General features: G+C 46.5%; 2 protein-coding genes across 2 annotated transcripts; one reads left to right on the forward strand and one right to left on the reverse strand.

Moving 5' to 3' along the window:
* Window positions 1–4,403: 4,403 nt before the first annotated feature.
* Window positions 4,404–13,875, reverse strand: LOC308675190 (serum amyloid P-component-like). Its single transcript, XM_081340245.1, has 2 exons — window positions 13,294–13,875; window positions 4,404–5,438 (listed from the first exon to the last, which is right to left on the reverse strand). Exons 1-2 carry the CDS (start codon window positions 13,550–13,552, stop codon window positions 4,858–4,860), a joined length of 840 nt encoding a protein of 279 aa, XP_081196371.1. The 5' UTR covers window positions 13,553–13,875; the 3' UTR covers window positions 4,404–4,857.
* LOC308675582 (C-reactive protein-like) lies at window positions 7,955–9,777 on the forward strand (the record flags this gene model as incomplete). The annotated part of the gene is made up of 2 exons (XM_081341024.1): window positions 7,955–8,018; window positions 9,143–9,777. The coding sequence occupies 2 exons, from the start codon at window positions 7,955–7,957 to the stop codon at window positions 9,775–9,777; spliced, it is 699 nt and encodes a 232-aa protein (XP_081197150.1).
* Window positions 13,876–21,454: the final 7,579 nt, after the last annotated feature.

Below are 21,454 nucleotides of genomic sequence, written 5' to 3' on the forward strand. Positions count from 1 at the left end.
TTCCTTCCATCCTTCCTTCCTTCCTTCCTTTTCCTTTCTCCATGTTTTCTCTCCCTCCTTCCCTTCCTCTCTTTCTCTTCCTCCCTGCCTTCCTCCCTCTCTTTCTTTCCTTCCTTCCTTCCTTCTTCCCTTTCTCTTTTATTTCCTCTCCTCTTTCCCTCCCTTCCTCCCTTCCTCCCATCCTTCCTTCCTTCCTTAACTAGGACACAGAAAAAATTAGCGCTTGGACCTGTCCTCATGCATGGCCCCCAAACCTCTTGATCTGTCCAATGTGTGATTCAAGGTTGCTGGACCTACGACCGTCATGGCTTACAATAGGAAATTCAGGGCTACATTAGGGCTGTGAGTCAAGGGCTACCTGAATCCCCCCCAAGATTTTACCGATGTAGGAGATTGTTTGCAAGCTACACAAAGGGGAGAGAGGAAACGGGAGACTCAGCGGAACTATCAATCCATCAAACAATCGGAATAGAGCTGGAAAGGGACCTTGGAGGTCCTCTAGCCCAAACCCCCCCCGCTCGAGCAGGAGACCCCAGGGGTGGGATTCCAATATGCGAACAACCGGTTCTCTGGGTGGATGCCGCTTCCGGAAATCCGTTCTGGGCCTGGGCAACAAAACGTAGTTACTGGTTCTGCCGAAGTGGGGCCAACCGACTGAATCCCACCACTGGGAGACCCTAACCCATTTCAGACAAGTGGGCGTCCAGTCTTTTCTTAAAAAAAACAAAACTCCAGTGATGGAGCACCCACAACTTCTGGTGGCAAAGCATTCCACTGGTTAATTGAATTGATTTGGGATTGTAGAGTAGCAGAATAACAGAGTTGGAAGGGAGCTTGGAGGTCTTCTAGTCCAACCCCCTGCTCAAGCAGGAGACCCTAGACCCTTTCAGACAAAGGGCTGTTGAAAAACCTCCAGTGATGGAGCACCCACAACTTCTGGAGGCAAGCCGTTCCACTGGTTAATTGTCCTCCCTGTCAGGAAGTTTCTCCTTAATTCCAGGTTGCTTCTCTCCTTGATGAGTTTCCAATCCGTTGCTTCTTGTCCTGCCTTCGGGTGCTTTGGAGAAGAGGTTGACCCCTCCCCCTTTTCTTTGTGGCGTCCCCTCAAATGTTGGAAGACTGCTATCATGTCACTCCTGGTCCTTCTTTTCCCTAGACTAGCCATCCCCAATTCCTGCAACCGTTCTTCATGGGTTTTAATTTTAGCTAAAGCTGAAAATATCTAGAAAGGGAAGAAAGTGGAGCCTCCACTTTTTGAGGTACAAAGTGAAATGGGACCCCAGAAGCACTTGAAAACCTAATTCACCACCTCATCTGTGGCGATCAACGTGGACCTTCCCTTGTTTGTTTTGAGCACTCGTTGCATCCAAACAAGGCACAGCATGTACTGTCATGTCTCTTCTGTTGGTGTGGTGTGACCCATATCAAAGGCCAACCTGACAGGACATCAACAGCATTAGAGTCATCTGATAGGACTCGGGGAGGGGAGAAGTAAGAGAATTAATTAAATTGTTCATAAAGTAGGCAAATTGGTGTTGCATTAGATCCTGGTGGTTGAACTGGTTTGGTTTCAAACTTCCAAGTCGCAGTGGAATGTCCAAGGTTAAGGTGGACCTCCATTCTCCATCGCTTATCCTCCAACATTCTCCAGAGGTGGAAGGAATTGCTCCCCTCCTGAAAAAAAAGGTCTCAGGATGAGCTTCTCTGAGGACCGAGGTGAAAGGGTTGGAACTAAAGAGGCTGCAGTCCTCCAGTGAAGACCGTAGGAGTTTATATTGGACAGTAGCCTATGGCCCTTGATGACCTCAATGCTACGCAAACCACAATCCATACACCTGAGGATTGAGTACTTCTTCTTCTTCTTCTTCTTCTTCTTCTTCTTCTTCTTCTTCTTCTTCTTCTTCTTCTTCTTCTTCTTCTTCTTCTTCTCCTCCTCCTCCTCCTCTCCTCCTCCTCCTTCTCTTCTTCTTCTTCTCCTCCTCCTCCTCCTCCTCCCTCCTCCTCCTCCTCCCCTCCTCCTCCTCCTCCTCTCCTCCTCCTCCTCCTCCTCCTCCTCCTCCTCCCCTCCTCCTCCTCCTCCTCCTCCTCCTCCTCCTCTTCTTCTTCTTCTTCTTCTTCTTCTTCTTCTTCTTCTTCTTCTTCTTCTTCCTTCTTCTTCTTCTTCTCACTTCTTCTTCTTCCTCTTCCTCTTCCACTTCTTCTTCTTCTTCTTCTTCTTCTTCTTCTTCTTCTTCTTCTTCTTCTTCTTCTTCTTCTTCTTCTTCTTCTTCTTCTTCTTCTTCTTCCAATTCCAATTCCAATTCCAATTCCAATTCTTCTAATTCTCCTCCTCCTCCCCACTCTCTCTCTACTTCTCCTTCACAGTAGTTCACTGCCTTCTTTTCTTTTTTCGTTCTTTCCTTTCTTCCTTCCTTCCTTCCTTCCTCCCTCCCTCCCTCCCTCCCTCCCTCCCTCCCTCTGTCTTCCTCCATCCTTCCCCATTCTCTCTTCCCTCCCTCCTTCTTCCCTTAATTGCAGCACTCACAACTATACCCCTAGTTCCATAAAATATCACTCATCAACCCAACCTGGAGGCTGCACACATCTTTGGGATTTCAAGTTGCCTCACTGAAATTCCAGACAAAAACACAGTGCTGGGTGAAGATGAATTTATTAAAGGGCACGGCCATTTTGGGTAGAAATCAGCCATCGTTTCCAATTTCTCGCAAAAAAAAAAGAACACTTCACGGCGAACAATGGCTTTGCTTAACAACCGTAGTGTTCACTTAAGGACTATCCTGTTTGCTTTATGAGCTTTGGTGTTTGCTTCCTAACTGCTGCAAAAAAAAAGTCATAAAATTGGGTCCAGTCATGCTTTGCGACCCTCACGGCAATTTGTAGGATTTAATTACGGTTGTAACATGAGGACTATCTGCACCTCTTTATGCATTTGGGAGAAAAATCTTATTCCTTGGATTTGTAAAGATTTCACTATGTCGTTTCTCAACCTTTGATTTTTTTTTGAGGTTAACTTATCCAGAATTATTCTTACACAAAGCTAAAGGGATTATATTCCTTGGGCCTTCAGAAACTTATCAATAATAATAGCATGATATTGTGAGCCTCTTAATCTAGCGATGCTTTATTTTATATTGTGATCTTATAATCGATTAGTATGTTACAATATTACTGCTGTTTTTAATGCTATTTCTATGCTGGCTTTAATTGCAGGCACATAATACATTCATTTAATGCTTACTACCAGAAGTACAATCCATGTGATCCTTGCATATAAAAACACAGGGGAAGATCGGGAATGAGGAAGAAAGGACCAGATTTCAATAGGAGAGAATATTTGTAGCTCAGGGTTGAAATAAAGGGTCCTTGGTGCTCTCTGAGCTGGGTTTTTTTCTTGCAGACGTTTCATGACCCAAGTAGGTAATATGATCAGTACTAGAAGGGAGTGGGGTTTGCTTGCTCTGTCAGTGTTGGTGGGAAAGTTCTTGGTGATTTTGATTGTTTATCTAGTTAGTACCTTGATTGTTGGTCTAGTTTTAATCTTGGTTTTAATCTTGACTGTTGGTCTAATGTGATTCTTGAGTGTTGGTCTATGTTAATCTTGGTGTTAATCTTGAGTGTTGGTCTAGGGTTAATCTTGAGTGTTGGTCTAGTGTTAATCTTGGTGTTAAATCTTGAGTGTTGGTCTATTGTTAATCTTGGTATTAATCTTGAGTGTTGGTCTAGTGTTAATCTTTGCGTTAATCTTGAGCCTTGGTCTAGTGTTAATCTTGGCTGTCGGTCTAGTGTTAATCTTGGTGTTAATCTTGAGTGTTGGTGTAGTGTTAATCTTGGTGTTAATCTTGAGTGTTGGTCTATGTTAATCTTGGAATTAATCTTGAGTGTTGGTTTAGGGTTAATCTTGGTGTTAAATCTTGATTGTTGGTCTAGTGTTAATCTTGACTGTTGGTCTAGTGTTAATGTTGGTGTTAATCTTGAGTGTTGGTGTAGTGTTAATCTTGGTGTTAATCTTGAGTGTTGGTCTATGTTAATCTTGGAATTAATCTTGAGTGTTGGTTTAGGGTTAATCTTGGTGTTAAATCTTGATTGTTGGTCTAGTGTTAATCTTGACTGTTGGTCTAGTGTTAATGTTGGTGTTAATCTTGACTGTTGCTCTAGTGACCAATGCAGACACACAAGCTAACAGTAAACAACTTAATCAAGGAAACACCAAGAACACTCTCCCCAACTCTGAGAGAGAAAGCCAGTAGTACATACAAGTAAAGGCAAATCCCTTCTAGCACTGGTGATGCTCCCTAGTTGGGTTGTGAAATGTCTTCAAGCAAGCAACCAAAATCAGAGAGTACCAAGGTCCCCACAGCCCCCCCCTCCTCCTCCTCCTCCTCCTCATCTCTGCAAACCCCTTCTGTTCTAGCACTGATGATGTTGCCTAGTTAGCTCATGAAACATCTGCAAGAAAACCACCCAAAGGACCCCACAAATGACAGCATGGCTGAACCCTAAAGGTAAGGGGCAACGGACCCCAAAAAGCGGCTTCTTCAGTTTGGCCATTGGATTCAAATCTCCAGCCACTACATTTCTGAAAATCAAATCAGGAGGTCCAGTTGTACGGTCAGAGGTCCTCAAGCCAAATTACCTTTCTTTCCACACACCCCCCCCCACACCCCAAAAAATAAATTTGGAAAATCAACCTGCCTCGAAGGTCTGAACTGATTCAACTGATCGAGTAAAAGCGGGCAGGGATCCAAGTTCTGGATGTGATCAAATGTGATCTGAACGTCCCGGGTTTTGACCAGCGATCCTGGATGGAACTGAAGGGCTAATGATGTCTGGAGTAAGTTATGAGGTGGAAATTTACATCTAACAATTATATCGTGGCCAGGAAAGGTACTCCAGCACCACGTTGCCTTGAGTGTTATAGCTCAGGTTGGACCATCCGATCATGGGTGGGTTGTAGATAGAGTAGACGTTGTTGGTAGAATTCCACATGTACACTTGCTGGATCTCTCCTTGGAAGAACAGCTCCTCGTGGTGGGCTCGCCCAAGCTGGACCAAAGCATGTGGTCTGATGAAGTAGCCTTGACGTACTACCTTCCTGGGCAACGCATTTCCATTCAGCTGCAAGGTGAGGACTCCCGTCTCCGATGCCCAGCTGATGCAGATCTTCTGCCACTCTTGGTAGGAATCCGGGACTCGGAAGCGCTGGGGCACACCGCCTATGTAGACTGTGTACCACCAAGAGCCATCCAGGTTTTTAACCTTCTCAATCAAGATCTCCTTGTCTTGGTCTTTGGTGGCGTAGGAGAACAGGGCTTGTTTGGCTGACGCGTCGGAGAAAGAACAGAGGCAGACGGTGATGTTGTCGAGAAGTTCTCGAGGTTGTTCCACCTCCAAGGTCACGTAGCCTTTGTGGGAGAAGATGAAGGAATAGCCCTGCAGATCTGGGGGGGGGGGAGAGAGAGAGAGAGAGAGAGAGAGAGAGAGAGAGAGAGAGAGAGAGAGAGAGAGAGAGAGAGGAACAGAGAGAGAGAAAGAGAGAGAAAGAAAGAAAAAGGGAAAGAGAAAGAGGGAGAGAAAGAGCGAGAAAGAGAGACAGAGAGAAAGAGAGAGAAAGAGAGAAAGAGAAAGAGAAAGAGAGAGAGATAGAGGGAGAGGGAGAGAGAAAGAGAGAGAAAGAAAAAAGGAAAGAGAAAGAGCGAGAAAGAGAGACAGAGAGAAAGAGAGAGAGAGAAAGAGAGAGAAAGAGAAAGAGAGAGAAAGAGAAAGAGAGAGAGAAAGAGAGAGAAAGAGAAAGAGAAAGAGAGAGAGGGTGAGAAAAAGAGAGAGAAAGAAAGAAAAAGGGAAAGAAAGAGAGACAGAGAGAAAGAGAGAGAGAAAGAGAAAGAGAGAGAGAGAAAGAGAGAGAGACGACAGATTGATTTGTACTGTGTCTTCGTACATTTCCATCACATTGTTTCTTTGGAAAACTCAAGTCAGGGGAGTGTGTGGGTGTGTACTTGTTTATGGTTGAGAGTGTGTGTGTGTGTGTGTGACATTCTTTTTATTTTATCCCGTGGTCCGTAAATCTCTCTGCAGTGCCATGCGCTAACTAAATTAATTTGCAGTTTTGCTACTGGTTGTTCTCGACTTACAGCCACAGCCAAGACAGAATTTCCTTCACTAAGTGAGTTGTGCCCCGTTTTACGACCTTTCTCGTTAAGCCCATCGCTGCCGTTGTTAAGTCAGCTCCACGATTATTAAGCGAACTTGGCTTCCCCCATTGACTTGGTTTGTCAGAAGGTCGCAAATGACAGTCACAGGACCTTAGCAGACGGCAACCGTCATAAATACGAGCCGGTTGCCAAGGGCCTGAATTTTAACCCACGTGGCCGCGGGGATGCGGCATTGGTCGTAAGTGCGAGGACCGGTCCTAAATCCCCTTTCTCAGTGCCACTGGAAGTTCAAATGAACTTACCACGAATGGCTGTAAAGTGAGGACTACAGTCTGTGGGGTCGTGTCTAAAAAACCAAGATGGACGCCATGGTGGCCATCTTTCTTTTTTCTTTTTAACTCTACCCCAGTTCTGAAGAGCTGCCCTTGTGCGGTGTTGTTGCCTGGGGTTGTTGCAACACAACCAGCAGGTCAAGAGTGGTGACCTTCTCTTTTCACTGGTCATTCTGTCCTCGGCCAGCGAAGATTGCAGCTGGCTGGATCTCTGTGTACCAATCTCACCCCTGGCATTAGACCTCCAAAAAAACCACCCAGGGCACGTTTTTTTCCCTACTTTATCCAGCCCTTCTCTTAGTTTGTTTGATACCAGGAAACTTTACGATCCACAGAGAGAGCAGAGAATACAGGATAACGGGATGATTGGAAGGGACCTTGGAGGTCTTCTAGTCCAACCCCCCTGCTCAGGCAGGAAACCCTATACCATTTCAGACAAATGGCTGTCCAGTCTCTCCTTAAAAACTTCCAGTGTTGGAGAAGGGAGGGAGGAAAAAATAAGAGACTCGGAAGGGACCTTGGAGGTCATCTAGTCCAACCCCCTGCTCAGGCAGGAAACCCTATTACCATTTCAGACAAATGGTTGTCCAGTCTCTCCTTAAAAACTTCCAGTGTTGGAGAAGGGAGGGAGGGAGGGAGGGAGGGAGGAAAAAAATAAGAGACTCAGAAGGGACCTTGGAGGTCATCTAGTCCAACCCCCTGCTCAGGCAGGAAACCCTATTACCATTTCAGACAAATGGCTGTCCAGTCTCTCCTTAAAAACTTCCAGTGTTGGAGAAGGGAGGGAGGAAAAAATAAGAGACTCAGAAGGGACCTTGGAGGTCATCTAGTCCAACCCCCTGCTCAGGCAGGAAACCCTATTACCATTTCAGACAAATGGTTGTCCAGTCTCTCCTTAAAAACTTCCAGTGTTGGAGCTGTTCCAAGAGATGGAAACGAATCTCTTGGGGGAAAAACTGTGGAAGCATGAGAGAGAGAGAGAGAGAGAGAGAGAGAGAGAGAGAAATAGGGTCCTTCCCAACATCCTGGTTTGTGGATTTGGGAAAATCGTGGCTTAGAAGCAGCCAAGCCATGACCGAAAAGGCTAAGCACCTGTCAGCCCCACTCCTCTTGCAAATAATAAAGAAAGGAACTTCTGCTAACTTTTCTTCTGCTAAGCAAACTTTGGGCTTGAGAGAGGGAGGGAGGGAGGGAGGGAGGGAGGGAGAGAGAGAGAGAGAGAGAGAGAGAATTGGAATTAATTGGAATTAAAAAAAAAAGTTGGAGGGCAGAAAGGGATTGGAAAAGACACCCGGGCATGTCTGAAAATACAAAAATATCTACCGCACCTGGATTGGCAGGACATTTAGACCCACCCCTTTTAAGTTCAGGATAAAAGTCTAGGAAGTTGAAGGCTGAAACCCGCAAAGCAGGCTTGGCTCCAGCTGGGTTGGATCGACTGTCCTTGGTCCTTCTGGAGGTGGCTATCTCAGCATGAAGATCTTCTTCTCTTTCCTTCTCCTTCTGTCGGGCCTGCTGGGGGCGCTCTCCCAGGAAAGTGAGTACTGGCATGAAACCAGCTGGACTCCCATGGTTTTCCCTTGAAGACGTTTCGCTTCTCATCCAAGAAGCTTCTTCACTTCTGAAGTGAGCAGTGGAGAATGGAAGGATTGATATTTCTCGCAGTCATCTGGTCGTTAGTACTCTTCCTGAGAGTTTCTGATGCCACTTGGAGGTTTATCTGTGCCCTCGGGGTCACCCGAGTAGTGCAAATGGGTGTGGAACGCAGTCCTTTGGGCAGTTCCAAGAAGGCTCCTTCATCTCCTCCTCCTCCTCCTCCTCCTCCTCCTCCTCCTCCTTCTTCTTCTTCTTCTTCTTCCCCTTCCCCTTCTCCTTCTTCTTGTCTCCTCCTCCTCCTTGTCTCCTCCTTCTCCTTCATCTTCTTTGTCTCCTCCTCCTTCTCCCCTTCTCCTTCTTCCTCTTCCATCTCCATCACCATCACCATCACTTTCTCCTTCTCCTCCTCCTCCTCCTTCTCCTCCTCCTCCTCCTCCTTCTTCACCTCCTCCTCCTCCTTCCCCCTCCTTCACCTCCTCCTCCTCCTCCTCCTCCTCCTCCTCCTCCTCTTCCTTCACCTCCTCCTCCTCCATCTCCTGCTTGGTTTTCATTGTTGTAACCATTGTAGCTATTATTATTCCATGCTTGATCTGACGCCTGATACGAATTGAAGATTGCAAAAATGAAATGTGAGCACATGCTATCGTAGAAACACCTTAAAGACATTTCCATTCTTGGAGAATATATATATATATATATATATATATATATATATATATATATATATATATATATATATATATATATATATATATATATATATATATATATTTGCTTTCTGTTCTGCATCAGAGAGAAGGGGCACCTTTCACAAAAATGAGGTTCCTTCCCCCAGGGCATTCTGGGAAAGATCAAGGTCTATTTAAGGGAAAGCCTGAGTGGTCTTGATGTCGAGATATCAGGAAGTAAGAAGGTCAGAGAGATGCTTCTGATCGGAAAGCTTTGTAGCACCTCAGTGTTGTTTGGGTGTAGGACTGTCAATGGTCAAAGCAGAATGCGTGTTTAGGACAGGTTCCCTAGAGGGAGACAGGACCATTCATGGTTCCTCTGTTGATTTCTTCCCAGACCTTGAAGGGAAAGCTTTTGTGTTCCCATTGGCTTCCAACGTGGCCTTCGTGCAGTTGAAGATGGACCTCCAGAAGCCTCTGACCGGCTTCACGGTGTGCGAGAGGTTCCAGACGGACTTGGTGCGTCCGTTTGTCCTCTTCTCTTACGCCACCAAGGACGACGACAATGAGTTCTTGCTCCACACCAATAAGCAAAACATCCTGAGCGTCTTCATGAAACACGGGATCATCAACTTTGACACCTCCAAAGCACCTGTGTCATCCACCTGCAAGGAGCACCTCTGCTTCACCTGGGAATCCGAGACTGGATTGGCTGCTTTGTGGTGGAATGGGCAACCCTTACCTCGAAAAATCATAAAAAATCTCGAGGTCCAGGGCAACGCCTCCATCATTTTGGGACAGGAGCAAGATTCTGTTGGCGGCCAGTTTGATGCCAACCAATGCTTTGTGGGAGAGATTGAAGATGTCTACTTTTGGGACCGGGTCCTGCAACCGGATGAAATTTGCCGAGTTTGGGACAATCGGGAGGTCCCCCACCCGCTCATCAACTGGCGAGATCTGGATTACCAAGCCCACGGAGACGTTATGGTGGCACCGTCCAATGCCTGCGCCTGCCGAAGACAGAATGCTTGAATCCCCAAACGGGCGTGAAAAAATAGCCCGTGGTCTGAAGTTTGGTTCCCACCTGAGTGACTCAGTCAAGAGTGGGACAGCAATGGCCCGTCTTTTGGTTATGAAACACGCCAACGTTCTCCCACCGGAAGACCCTCCCCGTGCATAAAAGCGGCTGATTTGCTTATTTTGTCTAGAGAATGTTTCGGTTGTGTTTCGAAAGTGCAGTTGTTATGTGTGAGAGAGAGAAGGAGGGAAGGAATAAAGGAAGATGGGAGGGAGGGAGGGAGGAAGGAAGGAAGGGAGATGGGAGGGAGGGAGGAAGGAAGGAAGAAAGGAAAGAAGAGAGGAAGGAAGGGAGATGGGAGGGAGGGAGGAAGGAGGATGGGAGGGAAGGAGGGAGAGAGGGAAGGAGGGAGGGAGGAAGATGGGAGGGAGAGAGGAAGAGAGGAAGGAAGGAAGGAAGGAAGGGAGATGGGAGGGAGGGAGGAAGGAAGGAAGATAGGAGAGAGGAAGAAAGGAAAGAAGGGAGGAAGGAAGGGAGATGGGAGGGAGGGAGGGCGGAGGATGGGAGGGAGAGAGGGAGGGAGGGAGGAAGGAAGGAAAAGAAGACAGAAAAAAGTAGGAGACAGAAAAAGAAATGAAGGAAGAGAGACAAGAAAGAAAGAAAAAGAAAGAGAGAAAGAAAGAAAAAGAAAGAGAAAGAAAGAAAGAAAGAAAGAAAGAAAGAAAGAAAGAAAGAAAGAAAGAAAGAAAGAAAGAAAGAAAGAAAGAAAGAAAGAAATCAGAAGCTACCTTTTTAGCTAATGGGAATAACAGAACACAGAAAGTGGAACAATAGGGTTCTAACTTAATAGGATAACAGTACACGATTGTGTTTTCATATGTAGGATAGTAGAACTATAGGAATGTTCCGAGTTAGGCCGCAGATGTTAGCCAAATATCCCTGTGGACATTCTGCCTTCACTACCCCGTTCCCTTCCTCCGGTCCTCTTTCTGTCCTCGCCAAAACTCACAGCTCCATAAATTATCTGTTGAAATAACATCTTACCACCCTGTTGTGCATGCATTAGTAGGTCTGGGATTTATGTCCCTTGCGAAGCTTCCAGACCAGGCTAATTATTATCTGCCAGCCTGCTCGTCTCTCCAACTCCCACTGCAATTATTACCCCCCCAAAGCAAAATGCAGCCACTCTCTCTTTCCCCCCCCCTCCTGGCTCTGATCAGTCGCCAGGTCGGCAGCCTTTGACCTCACCAGGAAAGCTTCCAGACGGTTGCTTAAAAGCCGCAAACACAGCCGAATCGGTTGCCTAAGCAGAGGCATCGCCTCAAAAACACGTGAAGTGTTAGCACCGCTTTGTAAAGCCTTAGTAAGGCCTCGCCTTGGGACGCCGGTGTCCGGGTTTTGGTCACCAGGTTACCAAAATTTTGCAAAAGGAGTGGAAGAGAGGACGGAAGGGAGGGGGAGGAGGGAAGAGGGAGGGAAGAAGGGAATTTAGGGCTTGAGAAGCAGACACAGCCCCCTATGTGAATATCCAATGTGCCGACAGGAATACAAAAAAATCAGGTATAGAGCAAGCGCAAGCACCGCATAAGAACTTTCTCTGCACCATCTTGCAAAGATCCTTCTTGACTTTCCTTACTCAAGGGCCAATTACTGGGGGGGAGGGTCACCCCCAAATCCTGGGTCCTGCAGTCCAATTTGCCACGGATGCCGTATGTTATGTACTGGGCTCTTGAGGAATACCCCGTGGGTTGCTGGAGCAGCTAACGGCTCTCCAGCAACCCAGACTATATGTCTCCTGTGCTGCAATTGGCTATCTGCAGGCGGCAGTGGTTGATTCAAACCTATTGGCTGCCCCCTAGGGGCTAGACTATATATTGCGGCGAGTTGCAGCCATTTCCCCCAGTACAGTTTCTGCACGAAATAAACTCAGCTTCGTGTCGTCATTCCTGTGCCAAAGAACCCGCTATTTAACACCGTACGTGAGAAACAGCTAGCTGTGGCTTTGTCTGTCTCTTTTCGAGGCAGACAAGAAAGGAAGTCAAAAAAAAAATGATTTTTGACAGGCTGGTTTTTTTTTTAAAAAAATTATTATTGATGTTAGGACGGGACGTTGCTGCCGCCTCCTGTGCCAAGTGGAAAAATGAAATATTTCCTTATCAGCATCTGCCCAAACCAGCTGACTCTCCCCTGCTTCCTTTATGGCTACCAACTAATTAAATAATTTGTATCGCATAAATCATTTCCTTTCCCATTAACCTCCCATTAAAATGAAATGTCATTTCCGCCCCTTGTCTGCAAGGTCCCACTGCTACCTACCGCCATTAACCAGCCCCAAATTCCACCCCGTGTATAAGAGGAGGTGGTTTCTTGAGAAACAGGACAGCGCTCATCATTCCAACAATATGTGCTTTTTATTAGCTGTGTCGCTGCATCTACGGTCTGTTTTCCACCGCCGATTTTCCTCCCCAAACAACTCCCTTTACCAAGCGACTGGAGCTTCTGTTGAACTGAGAGGAAAAGAAAGCAGAAGAAGAAGTAAAGGAGAATGGGAGGGGCGGAGGGAGGGGTAAGAGAGAGAGGGAAGGAAAGGAAAGAAGGGAAGGAAGAGGGAAGAAAAGGAAGGAGACAGGAAGGGAGGGAGGAGAAGGGGAAGGGGAGGAGGAAAGGATAGGAAAGGAAAGGAAGAATGGGGGGAGGGAGGAAGTCGAAGTGCAGACTAAGAGAGAGAGGGAAGGAAAGGAAAGGAAAAGAAAGGAAAGGAAAGGAAAGGAAAGGGGGAGGGAGGGAGGGAGGGAGAAAGAGGGAGAGAGGGAAGGAAGGAAGGAAGGGGAAAGGAAAGGAAAGGAAAAGAAAGGAAAGGAAGGGGAGGAAGGGAGGGAGAAAGAGGGAGAGAGGGAAGGAAGGAAGGAAGGAAAGAAGGAAGGAAGGAAGGAAGGAAGGGGAAAGGAAAGGAAAGGAAAGGAAAAGAAAGAAAAGGAAAGGGGGAGGAAGGGAGGGAGGGAGAAAGAGGGAGAGAGGGAAGGAAGGAAGGAAGGAAAGAAGGAAGGAAGGAAGGGGAAAGCAAAGGGAAGGAAAGGAAAGGAAGAAAGGAAAGGAAAGGAAAGGAAAGGAAAGGAAAGGGGGAGGAAGGGAGGGAGAAAGAGGGAGAGAAGGAAGGAAGGGGAAAGGAAAGGAAAGGAAATGGGAGGGAGGGAAGAAGGACTAACAGAGGGAGGTGAAGGGAAGGGAAAGAAAGGGAAAATGGGAGGGAGGGAGGCAGGAAGAACGAAGAGAGGAAGGGAAGGAAGTAAATGGATGAAGAAGGGAGGGAAAGGAAAGGAAAATGCAAAGCAAAGTCAAATGCAAAGTAAAGTAAAGAGTAAAGTAAAAAAAAAGAAGAAGTAAAGTTAAAAAGTGCAAAGTCAAAGCTAAAAGAGCAAGTCGAGTTGCCCAACCTTCTGGGCCAGGCTCTTTCGCACCGTAAATCGGTTTTAAATCTTTCCTGGAGACGGGGCTGCTTGTCTCCCTCTGCTGACTCAGCCGATACTCACTTTCCTGGAGAGAGGTTTTCCAGAGACCTGCGGAAAGGAGCAAGCAGACCCACCACGGGGCCATCTTCTCTTCGTCCGGCGAGGCTTTGGAGAAGGAATGTGGTCCGTGGGAAGCCCAGCTCGGCGGCGGCTGCAAGCTGGCTTCGAAACCAGCGAATATATAGCCTCCAGGGCCGTCTCTCAATTCATCCTGCAGCGTGATTGGGGTGGAACCCAAATCCCATCCCACAAATATTTGGGGTGAGTCTGCAGAAGTCATCCAGTGGGGCCAAAAGAGCTCTTTTTAAGCTGGATGCCTACGGAGATCCTCCAGGTGACGGGTCTCTCCAAACGGCTTTTTCGAAATCAATCTGGACTTTCTTTGTTTTTTGCCTCAAAGATGTTTCGCTTCTCATCCAGGAAGCTTCTTCAGTTCTGACGGAACGGTTGGAGAGTGGAAGGATTTATATTCCTTGCGGTCCTCTGGTCGTTAGGACTCTCTCGGAGAGTCGCTGAGGCCGCCTGGGGCAGGGGGGGGCACCCGAATATTGCAGATGGGACGCAGTGGCTCAGTGGGTTAGGACGCTGAGCTTGTCGATCAGAATGTCGGCAGTTTGGCGGGTCGAATCCCGAGTGCCGCGTAGCAGAGTGAGTGCCCGTTACGCGTCCCAGCTTCTGCCAACCTAGCAGTTCGAAAGCACGTAAAAATGCAAGTAGAAAAAGAGGGACCACTCCGGTGGGAAGGTAACAGCGTTCCGTGCGCCTTTGGTGTCAAGTCATGCTGGCCACGTGACCACGGAGACGTCCTCGGACAAGCGCTGGCTCTTCGGCTTTGAAACGGAGATGAGCACCGGCCCCTAGAGTCGGAAACAACTAGCACGGGTGTGCAGGGGAACCTTTACCTTTACCTTTATGGATCCTTCTTGGAACTGCCAAAAAGACCGTGCTCTTCATTTCTCCTTCCTTTATAAGTGAGGGAGCTGAGTTCGAGGAGGCGAAAGTCTTCACAAAATGGCTTCTGGTTCACCCTCCCGATTTCCGGTCAGAAAAACTCTTCCTGAAGTGGAAGGGATGGGGAGTCCTCGACTTATGAGCAAGGCAGATCTGAAGTTCGGACAATTGCACCCCAATCGCGCAACTGCTCTTCAGGCGCTCAGCAACACAGCCACATTTTATGGCTGTTTGTAGCATCCTGTGGTCACTTCGGTTGCATTTTAGGATGGTTTCGCAAAAACACCCCCCCCCCGAAAAAAACTGGCACTCATTTCGAGTCTGGGGCAAAACCGCCGAACGCCAAAACAAGGGGTTCGCTTAACACTTGCAAAATAAGTCGTAAAAATGGGAACAAATCCATTTTATGACTTGAGGAGTACCTGTAATTTAACACAAAGAAATGGTTGCTGGTCAACCTATGTGTGCTAGATTCCTGTTTCATTTCCCTTACGTGTTTGTGTGGGTGTGTCTGTGTGGGTGTGTCTGTGTCTGTGTGGGTGTCAGTGTCCTACTGCATATTCATTCAGGCCATTTGTTGCCCGCCCATGGCTCAATTAATCTCTAGAATTGACTTCTCTAACTCGTGAGCTTTCCCCCCTAAAAAAGAGAGCTAACATACAACTTAGCACTAGGTGGAGACAAAGAGTTCGTTTTTTGTTCCTTTCTTGTTCCTGCCCTCTGGTGGCGCTGCTCTCTTGCAGCACCTTTTAAGAATCAAACCGTTGCAAGTCCCATGTGTGAGCTTTTTGCAGTATTCAGATGCTGATTAGCAGTGGCCATGGCTTACCTGAATTTGGTTCTTGGTTGGCACCTGGGTCCTCTGATTTTTTTTTTTGTTTTACGACTTTTTGAAGAGGAATTTACTTTCTTCAGTGGAATTGTTTCAATTCCTGTATACAAGAAGAGGTTCAGGCATTGATCAATGTTTTGTTCTAACATTGGTCTAGATTTTTGCAACCCAGATCTGGAAATCTTCTCCAGGATCATGGATGCTGGTTTGGGCCAGGCTGATGTGTCCTTAATTTGCCTTTGACGGGATTGTTTTCATCCCAAGGAACAAAATCAGCACTTTGTATGTTGACTCGGACAAAATGTTAAGAGTCAGGCGCTTCGCAGCTCAAGACGCCTGTCAGGTGCTCCAGTGGAAATGTCTTTTTATGAAATTTGATAAATCAACAACATGTTGTTCCCGAAAGTCAGCTCTTTGGATTCTGCCTTGGGCAGAATGAATGTCGATCTTGTTTTTGATGGTCAAGGGGTAAAAGACATCACAGCTGGGTTGAATGCCCAGTGAACCAGGGTGGTTTTGTTCTCCAAACAGATTGAACTGTCAATTCGGAATAATACAAACACCATTTGTGTCCATGCAATGGGCTATGCACAAATAGATAAACTATACTTAATTTCTTAACATGGTGGCTTCTTTCAAGGCAACTATTGTTAGAATAATTTAGCTTGTCATGGAGATCAGCCTTAGCTTGCAGAGTTTGACAAGATTTCCTTCCTTCCTTCCTTCCTTCCTTCCTTCCTTCCTTCCTTCCTTCCTTCCTTCCTTCCTCCCTCCCTCCCTCCCTCCCTCCCTCCCTCCCTCATATTCCTTTCCTTTCCTCTCCTCTCCTCCTCTCCTCTCCTCTCCTCTCCTCTCCTCTCCTCTCCTCTCCTCTCCTCTCCTCTCCTTTTTCCTCTCCTCTCCTCCACCCATTTTTCTTCCTCTCCTCCTCTCCTCTCCTCTCCTTCTCCTCTCTTCTCCTCCACCCATTTTCCTTCCTTTCCTCTCCTCCACCATTTTTCTTCCTCTCCTCCTCTCCTCTCCCTCTCCTTCCTCCTCTCTTCTCCTCCACCCATTTTCCTTCCTCTCCTCTCCTCCACCCATTCTCCTCTCCTCTCCTCTCCTCTCCTCTCCTCTCCTCTCCTCTCCTCTCCTCTCCTCTCCTCTCCTCTCCTCTCCTCTCCTCTCCTCTCCTCTCCTCTCCTTCTTCCTCTCCTCTCCTCTACCCATTTTCCTTCCTCTCCTCCTCTCCTCTCCCTCTCCTTCTCCTCTCTTCTCCTCCACCCATTTTCCTTCCTCTCCTCTCCTCCGCCCATTCTCCTCTCCTCTCCTCTCCTCTCCTCTCCTCTCCTCTCCTCTCCTCTCCTCTCCTCTCCTCTCCTCCACCCATTCTCCTCTCCTCTCCCTCTCCTTCTCCTTCTCCTCTCTTCTCCTCCACCCATTTTCCTTCCTCTCCTCCTTTCCTCTCCTCCTCTCCTCCACCCATTCTCCTCTCCTCTCCTTCTCCTTCTCCTCTCCTCTCCTCCACCCGTTTTCCTTCCTCTCCTCCTTTCCTCTCCTCCTCTCCTCCACCCATTCTCCTCTCTTCTCCTTCTCCTTCTCCTTCTCCTTCTCCTTCTCCTTCTCCTTCTCCTTCTCCTCTCTTCTCCTCCACCCATTTTCCTTCCTCTCCTCCTTTCCTCTCCTCCTCTCCTCCACCCGTTTTCCTTCCTCTCCTCTCCTCTCCTCCACCCATTCTCTTCTCCTCTCCTCTCCTTCTTTCCTTGACATTTTTAAGTCAGAAATGTGGAGGCAACAGCCTGTGTCTACCCCCAAACGATGGCTGATTCACTTTCCTTGCCTCTCTCGACAAGCCGAGGTCTATGCCACGTCACCCCGACCCAGCCAGGGGACAATTACAGACCACAGATGAGCTTGTCACTTCTTGTCCCAACCTGAAAGCCATCTTGGATGACAGGGGACTGCCAAGCGTGGGCAGTCCTGGGGCCGAAGGCAAGAGAGGAAGCTCTGCCTCTTCTAATAACTTGTCAACTGCCCTATCAGCTGTGAAAGAGCAAAGAGCGGTGAGATGTTCCTTTATTAAAATAATAATGATAATGATAATGATAATGATAATGATAATGATAATGATAATGATAATGAAATAATAATAATAATAATAATAATAATAATAATAATAATAATAATAATAATAATAAAGGAAAGCGATCAGATCAGGAGACAAAGAACATCTGCGTGGTCAACAGAAGACTGAACTTGTGATAGAGTCGCCTCTAGAAGAGATGGGCTATGCACAAATCTAGTAAGTAAGTAAGCATATGAATCACTAAATAAAGATGATTTATGGAATATGGATAACAGAGGACTTTGGATGCTGGAGTTTCAGGCATGATTCCGAGCCAATCAGAGCAGAGCTGGGAGGGACCTTGGAGGTCATCTAGTCCAACCCCCTGCTCAGGCAGGGAACCCTATGCCATTTCAGACAGATGATCCTCCAATCTCTTCTTAAAAACCTCCAGTGACAACCTCTACCTGTATTACAGTATAGCCTTTCTGAATAAACATTATTTTAGCCTTCCTGCGGAGTTGATTTCCTGATCTTTTTCTGCCTCGGGGAACTGACAGCCCCCTTTTAGCAACCCGGATTTCTGTCCGCCTCTTCGCCTGGCTGCCTTGCTAATTCGTCATGTTTCCGTTGCCCGCTTTTAATGCAGTTCGACAATAATGACTTAGAGATGCACAAGCTTTGATGGGGGCGATTAGAGCCGAATCAGGCAATGCCGTCAAATCAGCTCGTCAAAGTGATAATTTTCCCCCAAAGCAGACTCGGGAGATCCGATTTTGGCTGAGTTTCTTCTTTGGCCTTCACCATCTTCTCCTGAAGAGAAAAAGCCAGCCAGAGTCCCGTGGAAGCAGTTTTGATCCCTCTGGACACGTCGAACATAGAAGCTTAGGACTGGAAGGGACCCTCAAGGTCATCTAGTCCAACCCCCTGCTCAAGCAGGAAACCCTAAGTCATTTCATACAAATGGCTGTCCAAGTCTCTTCTTAAAAACCTCCAGCGATGCAGGACCCATCTCTTTCTTTCTTTCTTTCTTTCTTTCTTTCTTTCTTTCTTTCTTTCTTTCTTTCTTTCTTTCTTTCTTTCTTTCTTTCTTTCTTCCTTCCTTCCTTCCTTCCTTCCTTCCTTCCTTCCTTCCTTCCTTCCTTCTTTCCTCCTTCCTTCCTTCCTTCCTTCCTTCCTTCCTTCCTTCCTTCCTTCCTTCCTTCCTTCCTTCCTTCCTTCCTTCCTTCCTTCCTTTCCTTCCCTCTCTCTCTCTCTCTCTCTCTCTCTTCTTTCTTTCCTTACTTACTTACCAAAAATGTAATTCTGTTTCCCACCCAGCTCTCCTTGGGCCTTCAAGGTCATCTCCCTTTATTCTCTACACGTTTTGGTGCTCAAAGCAAAAAGTTTTCCTTCTGCTTCCAGGCTGTACCACCTGCAAACTGGCTAGAATAGAATAGAAAAGAAGCTGGAAGGGACCTCGGAGGTCATCCAGTCCAACCCCCCCCGTCTCAGACAGGTGAATGCCCAGTCTCCTCTTAAAAATCTCCAGGGATGGAGCGGCCACGATTTCTGGGTGGGGGGGGGGGAAGTTGTTCCACTGTTCAACTAGTCTTTGCCTTCCTCATTAGCTACAATTGTCGCTTCCCCAGGCCGCATTGCAACGAAATTTCATAAGCTCTTGTCGTCGGCAATTCATAATCCGGAGAGGATTCACCCCTGAGGCAAGGGCGATTGTTATCTTACAAGCTGCAATGCCCGGTGGGGGGGCTTTCCTCCCCTCTCTGGGGCTCCAGGCTCCGTCTGCGAGCTTCTCCTACCCCCTACCCTACGCTGCCAAGCCAAGGGTACTCATTACGAATCCTCTTGCTCAAATAATTAAGATTCCCAGGGGAGAAATTGCTGGCAAGCTGGAGCTTTCCTCCGGCTTCCCAATTAGAGAGGAAAGTTAATCACGTCGGTGGAGGAGGAGAATGCTGCGGGGAAAAGGATGCAGCTTCAACCCAAGAACTTTTGAAACTGCATCCCTGTTTTCTTCAGAGCCGGGAGTGGGATTTTTCACACTGGTCTGGGGAAAAAAGGCAGAAACGAGACTAGACAGGGCAGCCCTCGGCTGACGTTTCGTTCAGTTAGTGACCATCTGAAGTTACAGCGGCACTGAACAAGTGGCTTTTGACCCCTTTTCACACTCACAACAACTGCAGTCCCCCACACCCCACCCCGGCCATGTGATTGACATTCAGAGGGTTGGCAGCCTCCCCGGGATCATGTGATCAAAATTCGGACGCTTGGAAACACACACACACACACACACACACACACACACACACACACACACACACACACAGAAACACACACACACATATATACACGTCTACATCTACGTATAATATATACGTCTCTCTCTCTCTCTCTCTCTCTCTCTCTCTCTGTGTGTGTGTGTGTGTGTGTGTGTGTGTGTGTGTATGTGTGTGTGTGTATCAAAGGTGAAGTCCTGACAGGTCTCCAAATCGAAACTAGAACAATAGAAGGTAGAATAATAAAGTTGGGAGGGAGCTTGGAGGTCATCTAGTCCAACCCCCTGCTTCCAGACAAATGACTGTCTAGACTCTTCTTAAAAACCTCCAGTGATGGAGAAGGGAGGGAGGGAAGGAAGGAAGGAAGGAAGGAAGGAAGGAAGGAAGGAAGGAAGGAAGGAAGGAAAAAAGAATTGCAGAATAACAGAATGCCAGAGTTGGAAGGGACCTTGGAGGTCATCTAGCCCAACCCCTGCTCAAGCAGGAGGCCCTATCCCATTTCACAGAAGTGGCTGCCCGATCTCTTCTTGAACACCTCCAGCGATGGAGCACCCACAACCTCTGGAGGCAAGGAGTTCCGCCGATCCATTGTTCTCAACGTTAGGAAAAGCCTCCTTAATTCCAGGTTGCTTCTCTCCTGGGTTAGTTTCCACCCATTATTTCTCCTCTTCCCTTCTAGCGCTTTGGAAAATAAGTAGATCCCCCTCAAATATTGGAACGCTGCTAAACGCTAAATGTCATGGGCCGCTTTGTTATTTCCCCCCCCCCAAAACTGCGGGTTGTGTTGATTTTCCTACAATTGTCTTGGAGGGAAGCCGTAATCAACTCTGGGTTGGCCCTTCCCAGAAGCAGAGTCGGGGCTGGTGGTGTCCATGATCCCCCGCCTTGATTAACAAAGGCTTCCAGATGCTTCTCGCTCTGCCCAAAACCAGCATGTTTATTCTGGCACCTTGCCATCCGTGGCTTCCCAAAAGTCAGATTTAATCACTCAGTCACTTAAAGCAAGGGCTTTTTATATATATATATATATATATATATATATATATATATATATATATATATATATATATATATATATATATATATATATATATATATATTCCTGGTGGCACAGCACAATTTCCTTTCTTGGAAGGAGCTAAGGCTGGAAGTTTAGAAGATCAGAAGAAAAGAGAGGGCTTCACCTAATTACGGATGTCCTTCTCGCGAATGCTAAGAGATTGAGGTGCTTTCCACAAGGAAGGTGTGTGATTGTGAGGTTTCTCTGTATCTGCCTGGCTGAGCGAAGAATCTACAGGTGGTCCTGGACTTAAAATCACAGTGGGGACAGAAAATTCATGATTGAGTTTGGTGCAGTTGTTAAATGAGTCATTTTTTTAAAAAAAATTGTATTATTATTATCTCCGGAAAGTCCTATGTGCTCCGGAATTCAACAACCATGTTAATAGAATAGAATAGAAATTAGAATAGAATAGAAATTAGAATAGAATAGAATAGAATAGAATAGAATAGAATAGAATAGAAATTAGAATAGAATAGAATAGAATAGAATAGAATAGAAATTAGAATAGAATAGAATAGAATAGAATAGAAATTAGAAGAGAATAGAAATTAGAAGAGAATAGAATAGAAATTAGAATAGAGTAGAGTAGAGTAGAGTAGAGTAGAGTAGAGTAGAGTAGAGTAGAATAGAATAGAATAGAATAGAATAGAATAGAATAGAATAGAATAGAATAGAATAGAATAGAATAGAATAAGGATATATATAGAATAGAATAGAATAGAATAGAATAGAATAGAATAGAATAGAATAGAATAGAATAGAATAGAATAGAATAGAGATATATATAGAATAGAATATTTTTATTTTATTTTATTTTAATTCCATTTATATCCCGCCCTTCTCCGAAGACTCAGGGCGGCTTACAAGCTTAGCAGTAGCCTTCATTCTATGTATATGCCTGCTTATTAGGGCTTTCACACACACCCCAAGCGGCATTATTACAAAGTCAGCTTAATTGCCCCCAACAATCTGGGTCCCCATTTTACATAGAATAGAATAGAATAGAATAGAATAGA

This window comes from Vipera berus (assembly GCF_964194415.1).
Source record: "Vipera berus genome assembly, chromosome: 16".
Lineage (NCBI taxonomy): Eukaryota > Metazoa > Chordata > Lepidosauria > Squamata > Viperidae > Vipera > Vipera berus.